Here is a 19,852-nt window from a genome sequence, read left to right as displayed (position 1 = left end):
AGGAACACCTTGATAGAAAGGACTTTAATAAGTGGGACAGAGGAAAAACAAGAGGACATGCAATGAAACTCAAAAAAGACAGCTACAGAAGAAACCTGAAAAAGAACAGCTTCCCACACAGAGTGATAGGTATCTGGAACAAACTGGAGGAAAAAATAGTGTGTGCAAAACACTGTACAAAAATTTAAGAACAAACTCAATCTTGCAAGATACAAAAATGGGTCCTCACGAGCATAGCTCCCCTTCCTGTAAATACACCACCCCATATGGCTACACACACAATCAGCAAAACAAAGAGAAATTGCATAAAAAGCAAGTGATAGAAAAATCATGTAAACTTTGTGGAAGTTTTGAACAAGTTTTATGAAGATGTTGACTTTGGTAAAAAACATTATATTAGGTATATTTAGGTTTATTCTTTACTCTATATAGTTCAAGAGCATTTTTATTATTCCTAACAGTTACGAGAGGCAGAGACTTCAAATACACTGGCCATACTTCCTGGCTTAAAGTTTCCAGATGAACTGCCAGATGAAGGTGAAAGAGTATTGAATCACTTAGAGGTAAGTATGTAATTACTATAATAGAATTTAGGCTCACCATTGTAGTCTCATCTTCAAGACTAGATGATAGGATTTGGAATATTTCAAATTCTCTTTAAAATTAAGGTTGATCATTCAATCTGTCCATCCATTGCTTCAGTTTTCTCTTGCAAGAGAATCACATCCCCCAGGAAACCAACTGCATCCACCGATTTAGGTAATAAATCACTCAGTAAAGAGATCCTGTGCTGGAGGACTGGAGAAGTGCCTGTATAATTGTAGAACATAACATAAGAATGAAAGAGAATGCAAGAGACCATAAAGCCTATACTAGGTAGTTCCACATCTGTTACCACCTGTCATCCCAATCTATAAAGTTGTCTAACCATTTCATAAAACAACATGGTTACTAAGTCTATTCTGTTCATTGACCATCCTATTAGTAAACCAGTTCTTGCCTATTTCCTTCTTAAATTACATTTGTCCAATTTAAATCCATTACTGCAAGTCCTGCCCTGTTATCTTAATATGATGACCTGATTTGTGTTACCCTTGTTGAAGCCTTTTGATTCACTTCAACATCTCTATTAGATCACCCCGCACTTTGCGTCTTTCCAATATCAATAAAATAGTCTGAGAAACCTTAAACCTATTGAGGTCAATGAAAGTGGCATTTGACTACTTGGATGAGGAAATTATTAAAAAAAAATAGTTACACTAATAAGACCAAAACTGGAGTATGCAGCAACACTATGGACACCCAGTACCAAAAGGAAAATAAAGAAATTAGAAAAAATACAAAGAGCAACAACAAAGTTGACATCAACTCGCTCCAAATTAACATACAAACAAAGATTGTCCAAATTAGAAATACCAACTCTGGAACAAAGAAGAGAAAGAGGAGATCTGCTGACTATAGAATCATGAAAGGAATGGAAATCCTAGATAGGAATGATTTACTAAAATGGGACAATGGAAAAACAAGAGGACATGAAAAGAAACTCAAAAAGGATAACTATAGAAGATGTCTGAAAAATAGCTTCCCGCATAGAGTACTGGATACCTGGAATAATTTAGATAAAGACACAGTGTGTGCAAATACTATTCAACATTTTAAGAAAAAACTTGATACTGAAAGATGCAAAGATGGGTCACCATGAGCATAGCTCCCTTCACGTATAATACAACTAGGTAAATACAAAGAGTGTAAGTTAAGGTGCCTAAGCCTCTCCTTGTAAGGTAAATTTCTGAGCCCATGTACCATTTTGGTCATTCTCCTCTGTACTGATTCTAGTGAAATGCTGTCCATTCTGTAGAGCGGAGACCAAAACTGTACCACATAGTCAAGGATGGGTGTAACGCTAAATGGAGATTGATAATCACCTCTGCAATTCTATTCATAACCATCCTAGCAATGAAACCTAATGCTCTGTTAGCTTTATTCATGGTGCTAATGCATTGTTTCCTGGATTTAAGGTCAGGACTCGCTAGAACTCCTAAGTCTTTCTTGCACTCTGTTTTCTCTAAAAGTGTGTTATCTAAGTGATATCTGTTAGCCCTACATTTAACATGCTGAACTTTGAGTTATTGGAGTCCATTTGCCATTTCACTGACCATGTGAACAATTTGTTAAAATCTTCCTGCAGAATCTCGGCATCTCCTAATCTAATTAGAGAAGCAGTTGTGTTTATCGAGTGACTGAAATGGTAAAATAAGAAAGAAGAAAAAGTGAACCAACAAAGAGAGGTTTGGACATGAGCAGAGTCTTGTCACCACTGGGGTTAATACCAAATAAATCATGCATGATTGATACCCCGAAATCAACTCAAAGGTGGGACACCAAAGTTTTTTTTCAGGATTTCCAAAAGAAAGAGGATTATTAGGCATATTGCTGATTTGATGGAGGAATTAATAGATTTGAAAGATGAATGTAGGGCAGTGTACAGAGAGATAAACGAATATGAAGAGCTAATGACAAGATGAGCAAAGAGCTTAATGATCTAAAAAACTAATTAAATATGGTCAGAAGTATTTACCTAGTTGTATTTTATGGGATGAGAGCTATGCTTGTAGTGACACATTCTCGTATCTCTCCACATCCAGTTTATTCTTAGAATCTTGTATAGTTTTGGCACTCACTGTTTTTCCATTTAGTTTGTTCCAGACATCAATCACTCTATGAGGGAAGCTATTCTTTTTCAAATATCTTCTGTAACTGTCCTTCTTTAGCTTCTTTTCGTGTCCTCTTGTTTCTCTTCTGTCCCATTTTAATAAGTCATCTCTATCAAGAATTTCTATCCCTTTCATAATTCTGTAAATGGTCAACAAATCACCTCTTTCTCTTCTATGTTCTGTGTTGATAGATGTAATTTCTCCAATCTTTGTTCGTATGTCAAGTTTGATAATGTAGGTGCCATTTTTGTCACTGCTCTTTGAATTCTTTCTAATCTTGTGTTCTTTTTTGTGCTAGGTGCCCATAGTGTTGCAGCATACTCTATTTTAGGTCTTATTAGTGTAACCACTATTTTCTTTACCATTTCTTCATCCATGTAGTTGAAGGCAACTTTCATTGATCTTAACCACTTCCATACGGTGATGCCTACGTAGGCGGCATGAGGAGCAAGTGGGTACTCAATGATGCCGACGTCGCCATCTTGATTATATTTATTGTAGTCGTACCTACGTAATTTTCATTCTCTCTAAACTGGCTTCATCAATTTTCTATCATCAAAATACATGGGTGAAAGAGAATGAACGATTGAGCACTGACTTTATTTTTTATAATGCGATTATTATGACGAAACATCGCACGTCGGGCAGCTAATGCTGCCAGACGTGCGATGTGCCTCAGAGTGAAGAGGTTAAGTTGAAAATATCTCCAAATAATTTATTGACATGTTTATCAGGTGTCAAGTCACCTGAGATAATCACTTCCAGGTCCCTTTCGGAATTGACTTTTTTCACTTCCTTGTTTCCAATTTTATATTGACCCAATATTCTATTTTTGCTTTTTCCAAATTCCATTATGCTACATTTCTTAATGTTAAAGTTCATTTCACATCTCTGACTCCATTCCCATATTTTGTCTAGGTCTTCTTGTAGTGATCTGCAATCTTCTTCTGTGCGTACTCTCTTGAGTGATTTGGGATCGTCAGCAAAGAAGCTCATGTAACAATTCACTCCCTCAACCATATTGTTTTTATATATGGCAAACATTAAAGGAGCCAATACAGAGCCTTGCAGGATGCCACTCTTCACATCTTCCTAGTTCGGATTTTTGTCTCTAAGTACCACTCTCATTTTTCTCCTAATTAACTACTTCACTCCGGGCCAAAATCTCGCGGGCAGCATTAGCTGCCAGACGTACGATGTTGCGTCATAATACTCGCATTATATAAGATAAAGTCACAGCTGTATCGATCGTTCTCTCTTTCACCCGTGAATTTTGATAACCATAGAAAATGTGATGAAGCCAGTTTACAGAGTGAGGGTCACGCAGGTACAACTACAATAAATATAATCAAGACGCCAACGTCGGCATCCTTGCGTACCCACTTGCTCCTCATGACGCCTACGTAGGCGTCACCATATGGAAGGGGTTAAGAAATCATTCATTCATTCCAGTAGCTTACCTTGTATTCCTCCTATTATTTAAATTTTTCTTATTAACTTTTTATGAGGTACTTTGTCAAAAGCCTTCTGCAAGTCCAAGAAGGCGAAATCTGCCCAGCCATCTCTTTCTTGTAATATCTCAATTAATCTAGAGTAAAAGCATATTAAGTTTGTGTTACACGATCTTTCACTTCTAAAGCCAAATTGTTTAGGGTTTAATGTTTTATTTTCTTCCAAGTGTTTGATCCATTTGATTCTGATAACTTTTTCGCATAATTTTACTACTGTGCTTGTAAGGGATACTGGTCTGAATTTTGTAGGATCTTCTTTGTTTCCTCCTTAACATATTGGTACTATGTTTGCATCATTCCAATCTTGCGGTACCTTTCTTTGAGTGAAATGTCTATTATCTTGTATAATTTGTCAGTTTGTCTATACACTCTTTCAGTATCCAATTTGCAATTCCATCCAGTCCATGCAATTTACTAACATCTAGGTTTTTTATTTGGTCTCTTGTTTCTCCGTTACCTTTATTTCTTTCATTTTAGGGGGGTCTTTCTTGTTGTTCATCTTCCCAAATTTGTGAGCTCTCAATTATAAAAACAGATCTGAAATGCCTGATTATAAATTCTGCCATTTCTGTGTCGTCCATATATTCTTTATCTCTACGCAGTTTTACAATTTGTGTTTATCCTTTAATTTGTCATTTACATATCTGTAAAAGAGTTTAGGTTGATCCTTACATTTGTCTATAATATCTTTTTCATAATTTCTTTTTTCTTTCCTGCGTATATTCACATATTTGTTCCTAAGTTTTATATATCTTTGCCATTTGGATGTTTTTTGTCTCTTCTCCATCTTTTCAAGCTTTGTCTCTTCTGTCTTTAGCCTCACTGCACTTTTGTTATACCAGCACCTCATATAGATCTCTTTTTACTTCTTCTTTGGTACATATTTATCAATTCCTTGCACTTTTTTTTTTCACAAGGGGTTGGGGACAGCATAACGGAGGGACAGTCGTAGTATAAAAGTGTCATCATTTCTCTATGAACAGAGTTCTCCTCTATCAGCCAAAATGATGTGTGGCTCTGGTCTGTAGGGGCGCCCCATATAGACCCTAAAGTATCAACTGCATGCCACTTTGCCACAATAACATGCAGCCAATACCCCAGACGGATACACAGATACCAAAGAGAAAAAGATAAAAAAGAAATTGCAAAAGCAATTCTGAAAGAGATACAAGAGGAGGGACAGGTAATGGCAAAGAGATAGAAGAACATAGAATGGGACAGTACTCTAGAGAAAAACAGTATAGGCCACTAAAAGTCAAACTAAGGTCTCAAATGATAGCTGAAGAAATACGATCAAAAGCAATAAAACTGGCAAATAGTGAAAATTACAAAAATGTCATCATCTAAAGGTTCAACTGCATTGTCTCGTGTGCTTATAGGCAGTGTCCCACTGAATGGAATCACTGTCCAAGCAGATTTAAGTCTTGGACATTAAATAACATGAAGAAAATGAAGATCTTTACCTACAACATAAGAACTCTCTCAGAAGACCACAGGTTGGAGAGTTTAATGGAAGAAATAGACAACATAAGGTGGGACATTGTAAGACTGAGCAAAATCCAAAGAACTGAAGAAAAGTTAATGCAATTACAAGATGGTCACCTGTTCTACTATAAAGGTAAGGACAAAGAAAGATCTAGTGGAGTAGGATTCTTGATAATCTGATTAGTTGCTGGTAACATAGTCAAGTTCAGTAGTTTATCAGACAGGGTAGCTTGGACTGTGATTAGGCTGTGTAAAAGGTACACTCTAAATATAGTTCAAGTTTATGCACCTACTTCACAGAATTCAGATGATGAAATTGAGTCTTTCTATGATGATTTAAGTTGGGTAATGGATCAAGAAAAAAGTAAGTACATAGTAATAGGTGACTTCAGTGCTAAATTGGGGAAGATGGGAGAAGAGTTGTGCATTGGGAAGTTTGGAGTAGGTGCAGAGAACTACAACATGAGGATAATGAACACTTTCTTCCAAAAGCATGTAGGTTGCAAATGGACCTAAAGAAGTCCAAATGGAACAACAAAGAATAAAGTAGACTTCATATTAGGAGATGAGAGCAAGAGCATTAGTAATGTTATTGTGATAAATAAAGTAAACATAGTGACCATAGAATGGTAGGTTGCACAGCTAAATTCAGTTTCAGAGCCAAGAGAAATAAATTAGTTTTAAAAAAGAAAATCAGCCTTGCAAAGATTAACCTGTATGTTGCCAGGCGAATGTATATACTCCCCCCTCCACAGTCGGAGCCAAAATAATTTTTTTTTTATTGCCTAAATCAACTCAAAATGATGTAAAACTAACAAATCTTGCTTATTTTTCTTAACCTTTGCCTAGAAATGAAGAAACGGGGTCGATTTTGTCAAGATATGCATGCAAAAGTTTGGTAGAACATCCATAGACTTTATTTCGCTCCTCATGCGGGTTGAACGAGGTCGTATTTTTTTGGGAAAACTTTGTTAGAATTTCAGAGTGAAGGAATTTGACATTTATGATGTTTCAAATCAATGTACAGTTGCCCATAATAGTCTGACACTTACGGAAAATGTGTTTATAGTTTTTTTTTTTTTCAAATATTTTGTGGTAAATTTTTTTTTTTTTTTTTTTTTTTTTTTTTTTTTTTTTTTTTTTCATGGAGGATAGGTGATTGTGGTGTTTCTTATTGTTTTGGTAAATGTTTTAGTAAGCATCCATCACACAATTATTGCCTGGCCACATTTTGTATTATGCATTTATTACAAAAAATGGCAGTACGAAATTGCCAGTTCTGTACATCTGAGTACCAAATAGCACCTGCCTAACTGTTGAAGCACAACTTCACCTTCTCACTTCGTCTTGTTCACCAGAATTGCCTAAATTATGTCCTATGGAAGCTCACCGGCTGAGTGAGTCAGGGCGTCATTACTTGCGGCAAAGGTTGAATTGAGGGCGGTTCGAATCTTGCCACCAGCGAAGTTGAACCAAGGGCATGGTTCATTAAATTCCACACTACAAAGCCCTCTGTGAGGGGCACCATCCCAGCCTCCCAATAGGGGGGGGGGGTGATGTTAAACCATATCACTATCACATTTAATCGGCGACCCCCCCTCTCCGTCCCCCCTTGTGTGAGTAAATTTTGATGCAGCCCGAAGGGATTTCTCCCCGTCCTCTCCTTATATGCAAGGGGGGACGGAGAGGGGGGGTCGCCGATTAAATGAAGCGGCCTTGCTGTGGATGTGCTGTGTCTTGCAACACTGCTTCTGACCCAGGGCGGTGGGCAGGGTGCAGGGATGACCCGTCATCCAGGAGGTGCTCAGATGAGAGGGAGGGTGGGAGGGGTGTGGAGTGTATTTAGGGATGAAATGGGTGGGAGTGTTTTTATGCCTTTCCCTTTTTGGCTACCTCCCTTGGAAGGGGGAAAAAGCCTTGGTATATGTATGTATGTATGTACTATCACATTTCCTAAAGGCATAAATTGCTGCCTTTTATAGCAAATGGGTTACTTGGTCATTACCACAGATTTGACCCTCTACTTAATGTCTATTTTTGGACAATTTTTTAAAGTGTGGCATACAATGTATGTCACTGACATTCAATCCATAAAACAATTGCAGCATACAATGTATGCCATTGACGCTGTAGGGTTAAGGATAAGAAGAAATTTCAGTTAGAAATGAAAAATTGATTCAAAGCTCTAAAAACTAATGAGGACACTATTAAAGATATGAATTTGAATTTACTGAATATCATTAGGGAATCAGCAGAGAAAGTAGAAAGTACAAAATGTATTAGAGAAAACAAATACTCCAAAGCTACAAATGACCTAATTAAAAGAAGAATGACCATATAGACCAAAAGCAGGAGAGACAAAATAGAAAGAGTAGAACTAAACAAGCTTATCAACAAAAGGCAGAGATCAGAGAAAAGAAAGAGAAACATGAATGAAATAGAGGAAACTATTTGGAAAGGTAAAAGTATTAAAGGGATTGAGCACAGACATGCTTTAGGATGATATAATATGCTTGAAAGATAGGAATGGAGAAATCATTAAATATAGTGACAGAATGGTAAAAAGAGTAGAATTTAACAAAGAACTTTACTCATTGAAGACCATAGTTGAGTTAATAGATTCATCTGTAGACATTAGTAGTGTATCAGAGATTACAAAGGAAGACATAGAATTTGCTCTAAAAATATGAAACAAGGAAATGCAACTGGGTAAGATGGTATATCGATATATCTGTTGAAAGATGCCGGGAAAGAAGTTCATATTAGGTTGGCTCAGTTGTACACCCAGTGCTTATGTCAAGAAAGCTTTCCTGAACCGTGGTGCAATGCTATAGTTATTTTGCTTCATAAAAAGGGAGACCAGAAGGACTTTAGTAATTATTGACCGATTAGCTTGCTATCAAATGTATATAAAGTATTCTCCAAGATCCTTACAAATAGACCAAGTCAAGTTTTAGGTGGAAAGCAACTGAGAGAACAGGCACTGGGTGGACTCATCACCCTGATCCACCACTCCATCTGTTTTGTGGACACAAGTGCCACAACCAAAATTCTCCTCCCTACCACAGATAACACAACAGAAATCCAATCCATTCGAATCCGCACAGGCAACAAATCAACACTGACAATAGTTAACATGTACATTCCCCCCCAATCATCCCCCACAGTTCCAGACACCTTCAGGCCTCATTTTAGCTAACTAGCCTCAATCCCCAACCTGATCATGGTCGGAGACTTCAACGCCAAGTCGTCTGCCTGGTATGTCGACAACCCTGACACAGACAGAGGGCTTGATATACAGACTCAGTTTGACTCATTGACTATCATGAACAACACACATAATCATACACATATCCCACACCAAGCCCTCTACACTCCCTCCTCTCCTGATATCACCTTTTGCTCCCCCTGCCTAACCCCAACAACATCATGGAGAGTGGTCGGAACCCTTGGCTCTGACCACCCTCCAATCATCATCACCACCAAAACAAGATGCACCCCAGTTGGCCACAGACACACTTACACCAATTACAAGAGAGCTAACTGGGAAGCTTTTACTGAAGAGACAGAACAACATTTTGAAACACTTAACAGTACACCAATCACAAACATAAACAGTGCCATGCACACTTTTAATACAATCATACAAAATGCAGACAAGAGATACATCCCTAGAGGCAACAGAAAATCACACAACCCCAACATCACACCAGAAATCCAAGGCCTCATCAGACAACGTGACACACTTAAACACGATACCCCCACACCTATCTCTCAAAACATAGCAGACCAAATACAAACACTAAACACTGTGATTGCCAATAAAATACACGAACAAAAAACACAAAATTGGCAAAACTTTATCAATACACTTGATCACAAAACAAACACCAGCAAATTGTACAAAACACTCAACAGCATTACACTATCCAACAGTAACACTACACGCTCTCACGCAGCAATAATCACAACAACAGATAATCTACCCTCAAACAGACAACAAGCAAACGCACTCATACGTCATTTTGCACAGACAAGCCATCTCACTTCTCACCCTGATGACTGACGCACCATTCGACGTAAGAAAGACTTTCCCACAGACTCAGACTATACACCCTTCATAGACAGTCAGACAAAACTCATAATACATAATCTCAAGCACTCATCTGCCTGTGGCCCTGATAACATAAGCAACATCCACCTAAAACACATTGGACCACAAGGTATACACGCACTCACAAACATTGCAAACTACAGCTGTTCACACAACACTATACCCGACATCTGGAAGCATGGTAAAATAATCACCATTCCAAAACCGAACAAAGACCCAACAATCCCAACATCGCACCGCCCAATCACACTTCTCTGCACCCCCTCTAAAGTCATTGAACGCCTAATACTTAACCTTGTCACACCACATATTCCCCTTGCTGACTCACAACACGGTTTTAGGCCACTACACTCCACAAACACTCTTCTGACAAACCTCACACAAAGAATTTTAGATGGCATCAATTCAGATAGGCCCCACCAAAGAACACTTCTTATAACATTAGACATTAGTAAAGCTTTTGATGCTATCCCCTGCCACAACCTAACAAATAATATATATAACACAGACATGCACAATAACACCAAAATATGGCTGGCCAATTATCTGGCAGGTAGGAATGCTTACGTGTCATATAATAGCCAATCATCGCACATCAGAAACATTAAGAACGGAGTACCACAGGGTTCAGTTCTATCCCCCACACTATTTAATCTATACATGCATGACTTACCCACACCAGACACCTCAGAAATACAAATCTCTTCCTACGCAGACGACATAACAATCACATGCACACATCGTAACACAGACAAAGCTGCAGAAATAATCCACCCATACCTTGATACACTCGACACATGGTTCATCACAAACAGACTCAAAATAGCTCCAACCAAATCTACAGCAACACTTCTCACCAACTGGACAATAGAACACAAATACATACCTCATCTCTACATCAACAACACTCTAATACCACACACAAACACACCGAAAATTCTTGGTGTAACATACGATACATCCATGTCTTTCAAACAACACATCACAAACATAAAAAACAAATGCACACCCAGACTTAATGCACTTAAGTCAATCACTGGAACAACATTTGGACAAAACAAAGAAACTAATATAACAATATACAAACAATGCATACGCTCAGTGATGAATTATGCGAGTCCTGCATGGGCTCCTAATCTCAGTGAGACACACCACAACAGCCTTCAAATCATACAAAACGAAGCCCTAAAAACAATTACAGGCTGCACAAATACAACACCTACAGACCATTTACACCCTGAAACAAAAGTCCTCAAAGTCAAGGACCACCTTGACATGAGAGGCACACAAACACTTGCCGCAGCCACCACAAACACATCTCACCCGCTACACTACATAGCAGAACACCCACACACACCAAGAAACATTAAAACAACACCCAAAGACCTTTATTACGCACAGATACTCTCTTCTCTTCCTCCACAACCACCAAATACCAGCCTCCGGAAACATATTCATAATCATATCACTCACCGCTCCATTAACACACTGAAAGACAACACACTGCTGCATGCCAGACCCCCTGATATCCACCCTTCTGAATCCTCTCTCCCACGAAAGGACAGAGTCCACTTGGCCAGACTGCGGTGCGGTCACCACCCAGCACTTCTAAGCTACCAGAAGAGGCTGGATGACCGCATTGTGAACAGCTGCCCAGGATGTAACACTTCACCCCATACCATACAACACATAATGGAAGACTGCATTGTACACAATCATGCACGCAAACAACACAACATACACTCTATAAAGGATTTGTGGGAAAACCCAGTTTCGGCTATGGCATTCCTTGGGGAGACGGGACTGCTCGGACAGACAGTCTAGGGAACGACAACAACAACAACAATAACAACAGGCAGGCTTTAGGAGTGGATATTGGACTCTAAACCATTTACAGGCAATGAACCAAATAATCAAGAAAATTACAGAATACAATATACCTCTCTGTTTAGCTTTTGTAGGTTATGAGAAAGCCTTTGACTTGGAAGAAGAAATAGCAATACTTGACTCGCTACACAAGCAGGGTACAAATGAACAGATCATAAGGGTTTTAGAAAAGATATATGTGAAAGGTACAGTTATAATTCGATTATATAAAGATACAGAAAAGGTCAAGATCGAGAAAGGAGTACAGCAAGGTGATACCATTTACCCAAATTATTTACAGCTTATTTGGAAGTGATTTTTAGAAGGATGAGTTGGCAAGAGAATTTGAAGAATAATGGCGAATATTTGAACCACCTAAGATTTGTGGATTACATTATTCTTATTTCAGGAAGAGCAGAAGACTTGCAGGATATGCTGAGTGATCTGAACAAAGAAAGTCTCAAAGTAGGTATTACTCCTACAATGTCAGCAGCATACATCGTATGCTGCAATTGTTTTATGGATTAAGCGTCAGCAGCATACATCATAAGCCACAATTTCAAAAATTTGCCAAGAATAGGCAAATAGGGGGGGAGTATATGCAACATTCTCCTGGCAACATAATGGTCAAAAATGAATAAGAGTAAAACCAAAGTAATGTTCAACACAAAAGTTCAAAGTGAAGAGATATTATGGCAAGTGGACTTAAATATTTCAAAGTGCAGTGTGTTAAATGTAGAATTACAGAACCCAGCTGACAGGTATAACCTAGATAATGCTACATTATATGAAAATAGAATGTGAAAAAGACAGGAATGTTAGTGATTCCAGGAAACATTGCATCAGTGTCAGGAATAGAACTAATAGGGCATTAGGATTTATTGTTTGGGCAGTTACAAACTAAAGGGCAGAGGTAATCATTAAGCTCTGCCTTTCAGTTAGATCCACCCTTGACTATATGATGTGGTTATTGATTCAATAGAATCAGTGGAGGATGACCAAAATTAATCAAAGGGCTAGAAATTTACCATAGGAAGACAGGCTTAGGCAATTTAACCACTTCCCTGGCAACGACAAGTATACTCCCCCCCCCCCAGCTAACAGGTATAACCTAAATAGGTTTCCAAAATTAACCATACCAAGGACCCCCAGACACAATGAGTCCCAGCCGAGGACCCCCAACCAAACAGAAGTTATCAATACCATGCTGGGATACCCAGTATTACCCAGTACAACATAGTACATTTAATACTTACTTATTGCTACTTATTGCATAAATATAAAATATTTTCAATTTTTTTTTTTTTTTTTTTAATTCAATACAGAGAATAAAAGGGAAAAGATAGGCAGTATGTTTGTGAGAAGAAAGATGGATGTGTTGGCATTAAATGAAACAAGGTGTGGCTATACTAGTAAGTGAAGAGATGGGTAAACATGTGATGGCATGGAAGGAGGTTTCTTCAAGGTTATTGTGGATGAAGGTGAAAGTGGGAAGGGAGATGTATGTTTTTGTAAGTGCTTATGGGCCACCTGGTAGTGAGAAGAGTGTAGAGGAAAGGGAGGCTTTTTGGATAGATTTAAATAAGTACATAGAAGGTTTAGAGAGAAATGTCAATGTAGTGTTATTGGGAGACCTTAATGATAGGGTAGGAAATGAACCAATAGACAGAGTGGTTGGGAAGGGTGGAGTTTCAGGAAAAAATTATAGTGGAAAGTTGATGGTGGAGATGTGGCTAGAAAAAAGCTATTGATAGCAAATACAGTGTTTAGGAAGAAAGTCAAGCATAAGTACACCTGGGAGAGGATGGTGGATGGAAGGGTCATAGATAGGGCATTAATGAACTATATAGTAGTAACCAGAATAGTCGGAAGAGTTAAGGATATACTCGTACATGTTCTAAGGGGAGAGATTGGGGGAAATCAGATAATTTTTTGGTGGAAGGTAAGTTGAGAGTGGAGGATAGATGGAGATAGAGGAAAAGAACAGAAGGTAGAGAGATGCTTAAAGTAAATTGCTTAAATGAGAAAGAAAAGTAGTACAAGAAGCTGAGAGAGGAGTGGGAGGGAATGAAGGATAGAGTAGAAATAGGAGTGGAGGATGAATGGGGATGGATCAAGGAGGGAGTCATAAGGTGTGCAGTGATGGTGTCTGGAGCAAGGAGGATAGGAAGAAATAGAATGAAGGGTAGTGAATGGTGGGATGAGGAAGCAAAGAAGGTTGTAGAAGAGAAGAGAGCATTCACAGATTGGTTGGAAAATAGGATGAGAGACATATGGGAGGTACAAAGAAAAGAGACATAAAGCATAAGATAAAGGAGCCAAAGAGGAGAGCAGATGTGAAATAGAGCAAGAGTATGACAGAAAATTTTGAAAGTAATAAAAAGATGCTTTGGAAAGAAATTAAGAGGAAGAGGAGGTGAATCAAGTAGAGAAGAAAAGGTAAAAGGTGCAGATGGAGAGATGAATGGAAGAGAGTTGCTGAATGTGAAGGATGAGAGGGAGGGAAAAGTAGTTGTAGTGGGAAGTGCTAAGAAAATGACCATGATGAGAGAGGAAAATGGAGGAGAAATAAGGAAAGATGAGGTGAATACAGTTGTTAAGATGAGAGCATGTAAGACACTTGATATGGATGGTCATGCAGAATGTTTAAAAAAGGAGGTGCACTGATGGAGTGGCTGGTGAGGTTATTTAATGTTTGTTTTAGAGAGGGTAGAGTTCCAGAGGACTGGAGGAGTGCCTGTATAGTTCCACTTTACAAGGGAAAAGGGGACAAGTGTGAGTGTAGTAGTTTGAGAGGGATTAGTTTGTTAACCACGTTGGTACCCTCAGATTCTGTGAACTGGTTTGATCACGTTTTCTGTGTTTATTATTACTCAGAGTAAAAGAGAACAAGTAATACAGATTGACCTCTCATTAACGGACGTTAATTAGCTGTGTTTTCGGTGTTTTTGCTGCTGTTGTTTAGTGCTGTGCAATCACTATGCTGCCCAAAAACCACTCCAAATCAACGGATTATTCACATCAACGGACACTGTTACCCCCCTTTTAGTCCGTTAATGAGAGGTCAATCTGTATAGTGACATATTTTATAATGCAAATAGTGTGATATACACTGCCTTCGTATGCCATCGTAGAGGAAGGAGGTACAAACATTAAGCTCCAACCTAGCACTTTCCTGCTGAATCAGGAAAAATGCCATATAATTTTCGAGATTTATTTACCTAGTTGTATTATTCAGGAAGGGAGCTATGCTCGTGGTGACCCGACTTTGTATCTCTCAGCATCAAGTTTATTCTTAAAATCTTGTATAGTGTTTGCACACACTGTTTTGTTGTCTAATTTATTCCATGTATCTATCACTCTGTGTGGGAAGCTGTTCCTTTTTAAATTTCTTCTGTAACTATCTTTTTTTAGTTTCTTTTCGTGTCCTCTCATTTTACCGTTGTCCCATATTAACAAGTCATCCCTATCTAAAACTTCCATTCCTTTCATTATTCTGTAGATAGTCAGCAGGTCACCTCTTTCTCTTCTCTGTTCCAAAGTTGGTAGTTCTAATTTGGACAGTCTTTGCCCGTATGTTAGTTTGGAAAGAGTTGGTGCTAGTTTGGTTGTTGCTCTTTGTAACCTTTCTAGTTTTTTAATGTTCTTTTTGGTACTGGATGTATAGAGTGCTGCTGCGTACTCAAGTTTTGGTCTTATTGGTGTAGTTAGGATTTTCTTTAACATTTCTTTGCCCAAATAGGCAAACGTCACTTTGATAGATCTCAATAAATTGTAGGTTTCTCCAAATATTTTGTTAATATGCTTATCTGGTGTCATGTCCTTGCCAATCATCACTCAAGATCTTTCTCTGAGTTTACCTTTTTCACCTTTTCTTCACCAATTTTGTAATCTTTTGATATTCTGTTTTTACTCTTTACAAATTCCATTATACTACATTTCTTTATATTGAATTTTACTTCCCACTTTTGGGTCTAATTCCAGATCTTGTCCAAATCAAAGGATTACAAAGGATTACAAAGGCGGAGCATGCCGACAGGAGACCTTTTGATCCATATCTAGGTCGGATGAAAAAAAAAAAAAACAAAAAAAACCATATATATATATACATATATACATATATATACACACACATATACATACATATATCATATTAATAATAAATTAAAACTATAATAATGTAAAAATAACAAATAAAATACATAAATAAATGCATAGGTATAGTTGAATAACAAACAGGTAAATAGTAAATGATTATAAATTGACATATAAGTAATAATAAATGAAAATCAGACAGACAAATTATAACAAAACAAAAACAAATAATATAACATAAATTATAATCATTACAGCATCTTACTTAGGTATTTATCTAAATGATTCTTAAAGCTTTGAACTGAACTACATTGCACTACCTGTGCAGGAAGTTTATTCCATTCATTAACTACACGGTTGGCAAAGTTGTTTCTACCTACTTCCAAATTGAATCTATTTCCGGACAGTTTGAGACCATTGTTTCTTGTCTGATTCTCATTCAATGTGAAAATTTGGTCACTTTTGATGTTGTCAGTTCCCTTTAAAATCTTAAAGACCTGTATCAAGTCACCTCTGAGTCTACGCTTTTTTAGGGAAAACAGATTCATGTGCTTAAGTCGATTTTCGTATGATTTATTTTTGATATTTGGAATCAGTTTTGTGGCTCGCCGTTGTACTTTTTCCAGTCTGTCAATGTCTTTAATGAGATTCGGTGACCATACGGAAACAGCATATTCCAAATGTGGACGAACTAACGATTTATATAGCTTGTTAATGAGTGATGGACTTTTGAAATCAAAAGATCGTGCAATCAATCCCAGAATCTTATTTGCTTTCTCAGAGGCTGAAATACACTGCTTGGATGATTTGAGGTCGTTACTGATAATTACGCCGAGATCTTTTTCACTATCCACTTTTGTTAACGAATTTCCAAATAACTTGTAATCGTACTTACTGTTATTTTTACCTATGTGCATTACCTTGCATTTACTTGTGTTAAATTTCATTAGCCACTTTTCAGACCATTGCTGTAATTGATCTAAATCTTCTTGAATATCTAATTGGTTTGAGTGATCATTTGCCACTCCGCACAGTTTTGTATCATCAGCAAATTTGGAAACAGTAGATTTTAGTCCATGGTCTATATCATTTATATATACTATGAATAGAAGTGGCCCAAGAACGGAACCCTGAGGAACTCCACTTGCAACACTTTTCCATCCAGAAGTTTTTGCAATGAGTTGCAATCTTCCTCCATTTTTACCTTCTTTAGTATCTTTGCATCATCTGCAAAGAAATTCATATAACACTCTACACCTTCATCCATGTCATTAACCTCTTCACTCTAGGGCACATCGCACGTCTGGCAGCATGAGCTGCCTGACGTGCGATGTTGCGTCATAATAATCGCATCATAAAAAATAAAGTCAGTGCTCAATCATTTGTTCTCTTTCACCCGTGTATTTTGATAACCATAGAAAATTGATGAAGCCAGTTTAGAGAGAATGGAGATTACGTAGGTACGACTACAATAAATATAATCAAGATGCCGACGTTGGCATCATCGAGTACCCACTTGCTCCTCATGCCACCTATGTAGGCGTCACCATAGGGAAGTGGTTAATGTATATGGCAAACATGATCGGGGCCAGTACTGATCCCTGCGGGACACCGCTTTTCACTTCTTCCCAGTTTGAGAATTTTTTCTCTACAACTCTCATTTTCCTCCCAATCAGGAAGTCTCATCCATTCCAATAATTTTCCTCTGATGCCACCTTTTGACTCGATCTTCTTTATAAGTTTTTTATGTGGTACCTTGGCGAATGCCTTTTGTAGGTCAAGAAAGGCGCAGTCTGCCCACCCATCTCTTTCTTGTATTATGCCTATTAATCTTGAGTAGAAGCAGATCAAATTTGTTGTGCATGATCTTCCTTGTCTGAATACAAATTGATTTGGATTTAGTATAGATTTTTCTTCCAGGTGCTTTACCCATCTATTTTTGACAATTCTTTCACAAATTTTTGCTATTGTGCTTGTCAGTGATACCGGTCTGTAATTAGATGGGTCTTCTTTATTACCTCCCTTATAGATTGGTAAAATGTTTGCCTTTTTCCAGTCCAGTGGCATTTTTCCTTCTTTAAGTGATACTTTAATTATAATGTATATTTTGTCAGTTAATTCTTCCATACATTCTTTCAGTATCCAGTTTGCAATTCCATCTGGGCCATGTGATTTTCTACCATCAAGGGTTTTAATTTGGTCGCTGATTTCTTTTTGTGTTATGATTATTTCTTTCATTGCGGGGGATAATTCTCCCTCAATTTCTTCACAGTCAGGTGAACCTTCTAATGTGAACACTGATTTGAAGTGGTTGTTCATAATTTCCGCCATTTCTAGTTCCTCTATTCATTTTTGCCCTTGTACTCACTTTTAAGTTCAAATAATTCATCTACAATGTCTTTAGTATCTCTGTTTCTCATTGTATTCCTATACCGTGGTTCTCTATCCATTTCTATCTCTCTATATATACTATTTCTTTCCCTTTCAAACCCCGAAAAACGGCATAAATCTAACCTTTGGTATTCCTTTGGCGTATTCTCTAGACAAGACTTTTTTTTACTACACCGAGTGGAGTCTCAATTCTGGTTTCTTCTAGACTTCTTTTTGTTGTCTCTTTGAATCTTGGTGTAACCAATTTGATTAAAAAAAAAGGTAGAGGAGATATATAGACGAAACTACATTCCGATCGCCACGAATACACAGCTCTACTTCACCATATGTAAACAATTAGGTCTGGTTTCGGCCATTTCCAATCTTGTTGCTGTTCACTAGCGTTCCGACTTTACGTGTTGCTCCGATCGTGTTTTTGTGTGACTGATAACGTATCCAATTAAGTTCTTGGAAAACAGTTTTTAAGCACAGAATGGAGGGTAGCAATGATGAAAAAAAATCAATGAAACAACTAAGAGGGAATGGGATATTACTAGAGTGGAGTCACCACTGGGAGTGATCCCAAAGAAGACATGTATTAGTGTAACTCTGAAGATGACTTACAGGTAAGATACTGATTTATTTTCAGGATTTAGGAGGGAAGGGGTAGCAATGGATAAAACTATGGACACGGAAAGAGATACTAGGATTAGGAGAGCAATAAGGAATCGAGACATCAACAACTTGGCAGAAGAATTGATTGATTTAAAATTAGACCATAAAGCTTTACAGTTAGAGGTATCAAACTTATGCAGAATTAATGATGAGATTATAAGACAATCTAAAAAGTGAACTGAGTTTGATTAACCACTTCCATACAGTAACGCCTACGTAGGCGTCATGAGGAGCAAGTGGGTACGCGATGATGCCGACGTCGGCGTCTTGATTATATTAATTGTAGTCGTACCTAAGTAACCTTCATTCTCTCTAAACTGGCTTCATCATATTTTCTATGGTTATAAAAATTCAAGGGTGAAAGAGAATGAACGATTGAGCACTGACTTTATTTTTTATAATGCGATTATTATGACGAAACATTGCACATCGGGCAGCTAATGCTGCCAGACGTGCGATGTGCCCCGGATTGAAGAGGTTAAAAGAAAAAAAAAAGAAAATGAGGTTAGAAACAAAAAGGAAAAACTGAAGAGGTCAGAGAACAATTACAAGCTGTAACCGAATGATGGAAGAATCAATCAAAGAGACCAATCTTAATGAAATAAAAAATCAGTGGAAACAGGATATGAAAATCGAAAACTCGCATTCAAAGAAATAGTACAGCAGCTGGTAGAAGAGAATACAAAGGAAACAGTGATTAAAGTGACCGAAAAAAGTAAAATTGAGTGAGAGACACAGTTGACAAAAAAAAAATATATTGTGGTTATCAAAGAAAAACACAATGTACACAAATACCAAAGTGAAAAAGAAGAGAAATTGCAAAGGAGATACTGAAAGTGGTCCAGAACGAGGATGCAGAATTTGGAAAAGGAAATTGATCACGTGCATAGAATGGGTACATACTCATAAGAAAAAAAAATACAAGCTAATGAAAATCAAACTAAGAACTCAAATGATAGCAGAAGAAATACTATCAAAAGCGGCAAAACTAGTCAACAGTGAAAACTACAAAAATGTGTGGA

The 19,852-nt window shown here is 37.6% G+C and overlaps 1 protein-coding gene across 4 annotated transcripts in view; it reads left to right on the top strand.

Moving 5' to 3' along the window:
- The window catches only part of LOC143038802 (sister chromatid cohesion protein DCC1), a 398,731-nt gene that overhangs the window by 145,259 nt on the left and 233,620 nt on the right, over positions 1 to 19,852 (top strand). For 3 of the 4 annotated variants that reach the window (XM_076208344.1, XM_076208340.1, XM_076208342.1), the window contains one exon: positions 462 to 563. The exons of the other annotated variant lie outside the window; for it this stretch is intronic. In XM_076208344.1, coding sequence (XP_076064459.1) covers positions 462 to 563 — 102 coding nt within the window. The remainder of the gene's footprint in view (positions 1 to 461; positions 564 to 19,852) is intronic. 4 annotated transcript variants of the gene reach the window in all.

Source organism: Oratosquilla oratoria, chromosome 25 (assembly GCF_046742065.1).
Source record: "Oratosquilla oratoria isolate Oo_2021 chromosome 25, ASM4674206v1, whole genome shotgun sequence".
NCBI lineage: Eukaryota > Metazoa > Arthropoda > Malacostraca > Stomatopoda > Squillidae > Oratosquilla > Oratosquilla oratoria.
Note: the sequence above shows the minus strand (reverse complement) of the source record. Positions and strands in the feature narration are given on the sequence as shown.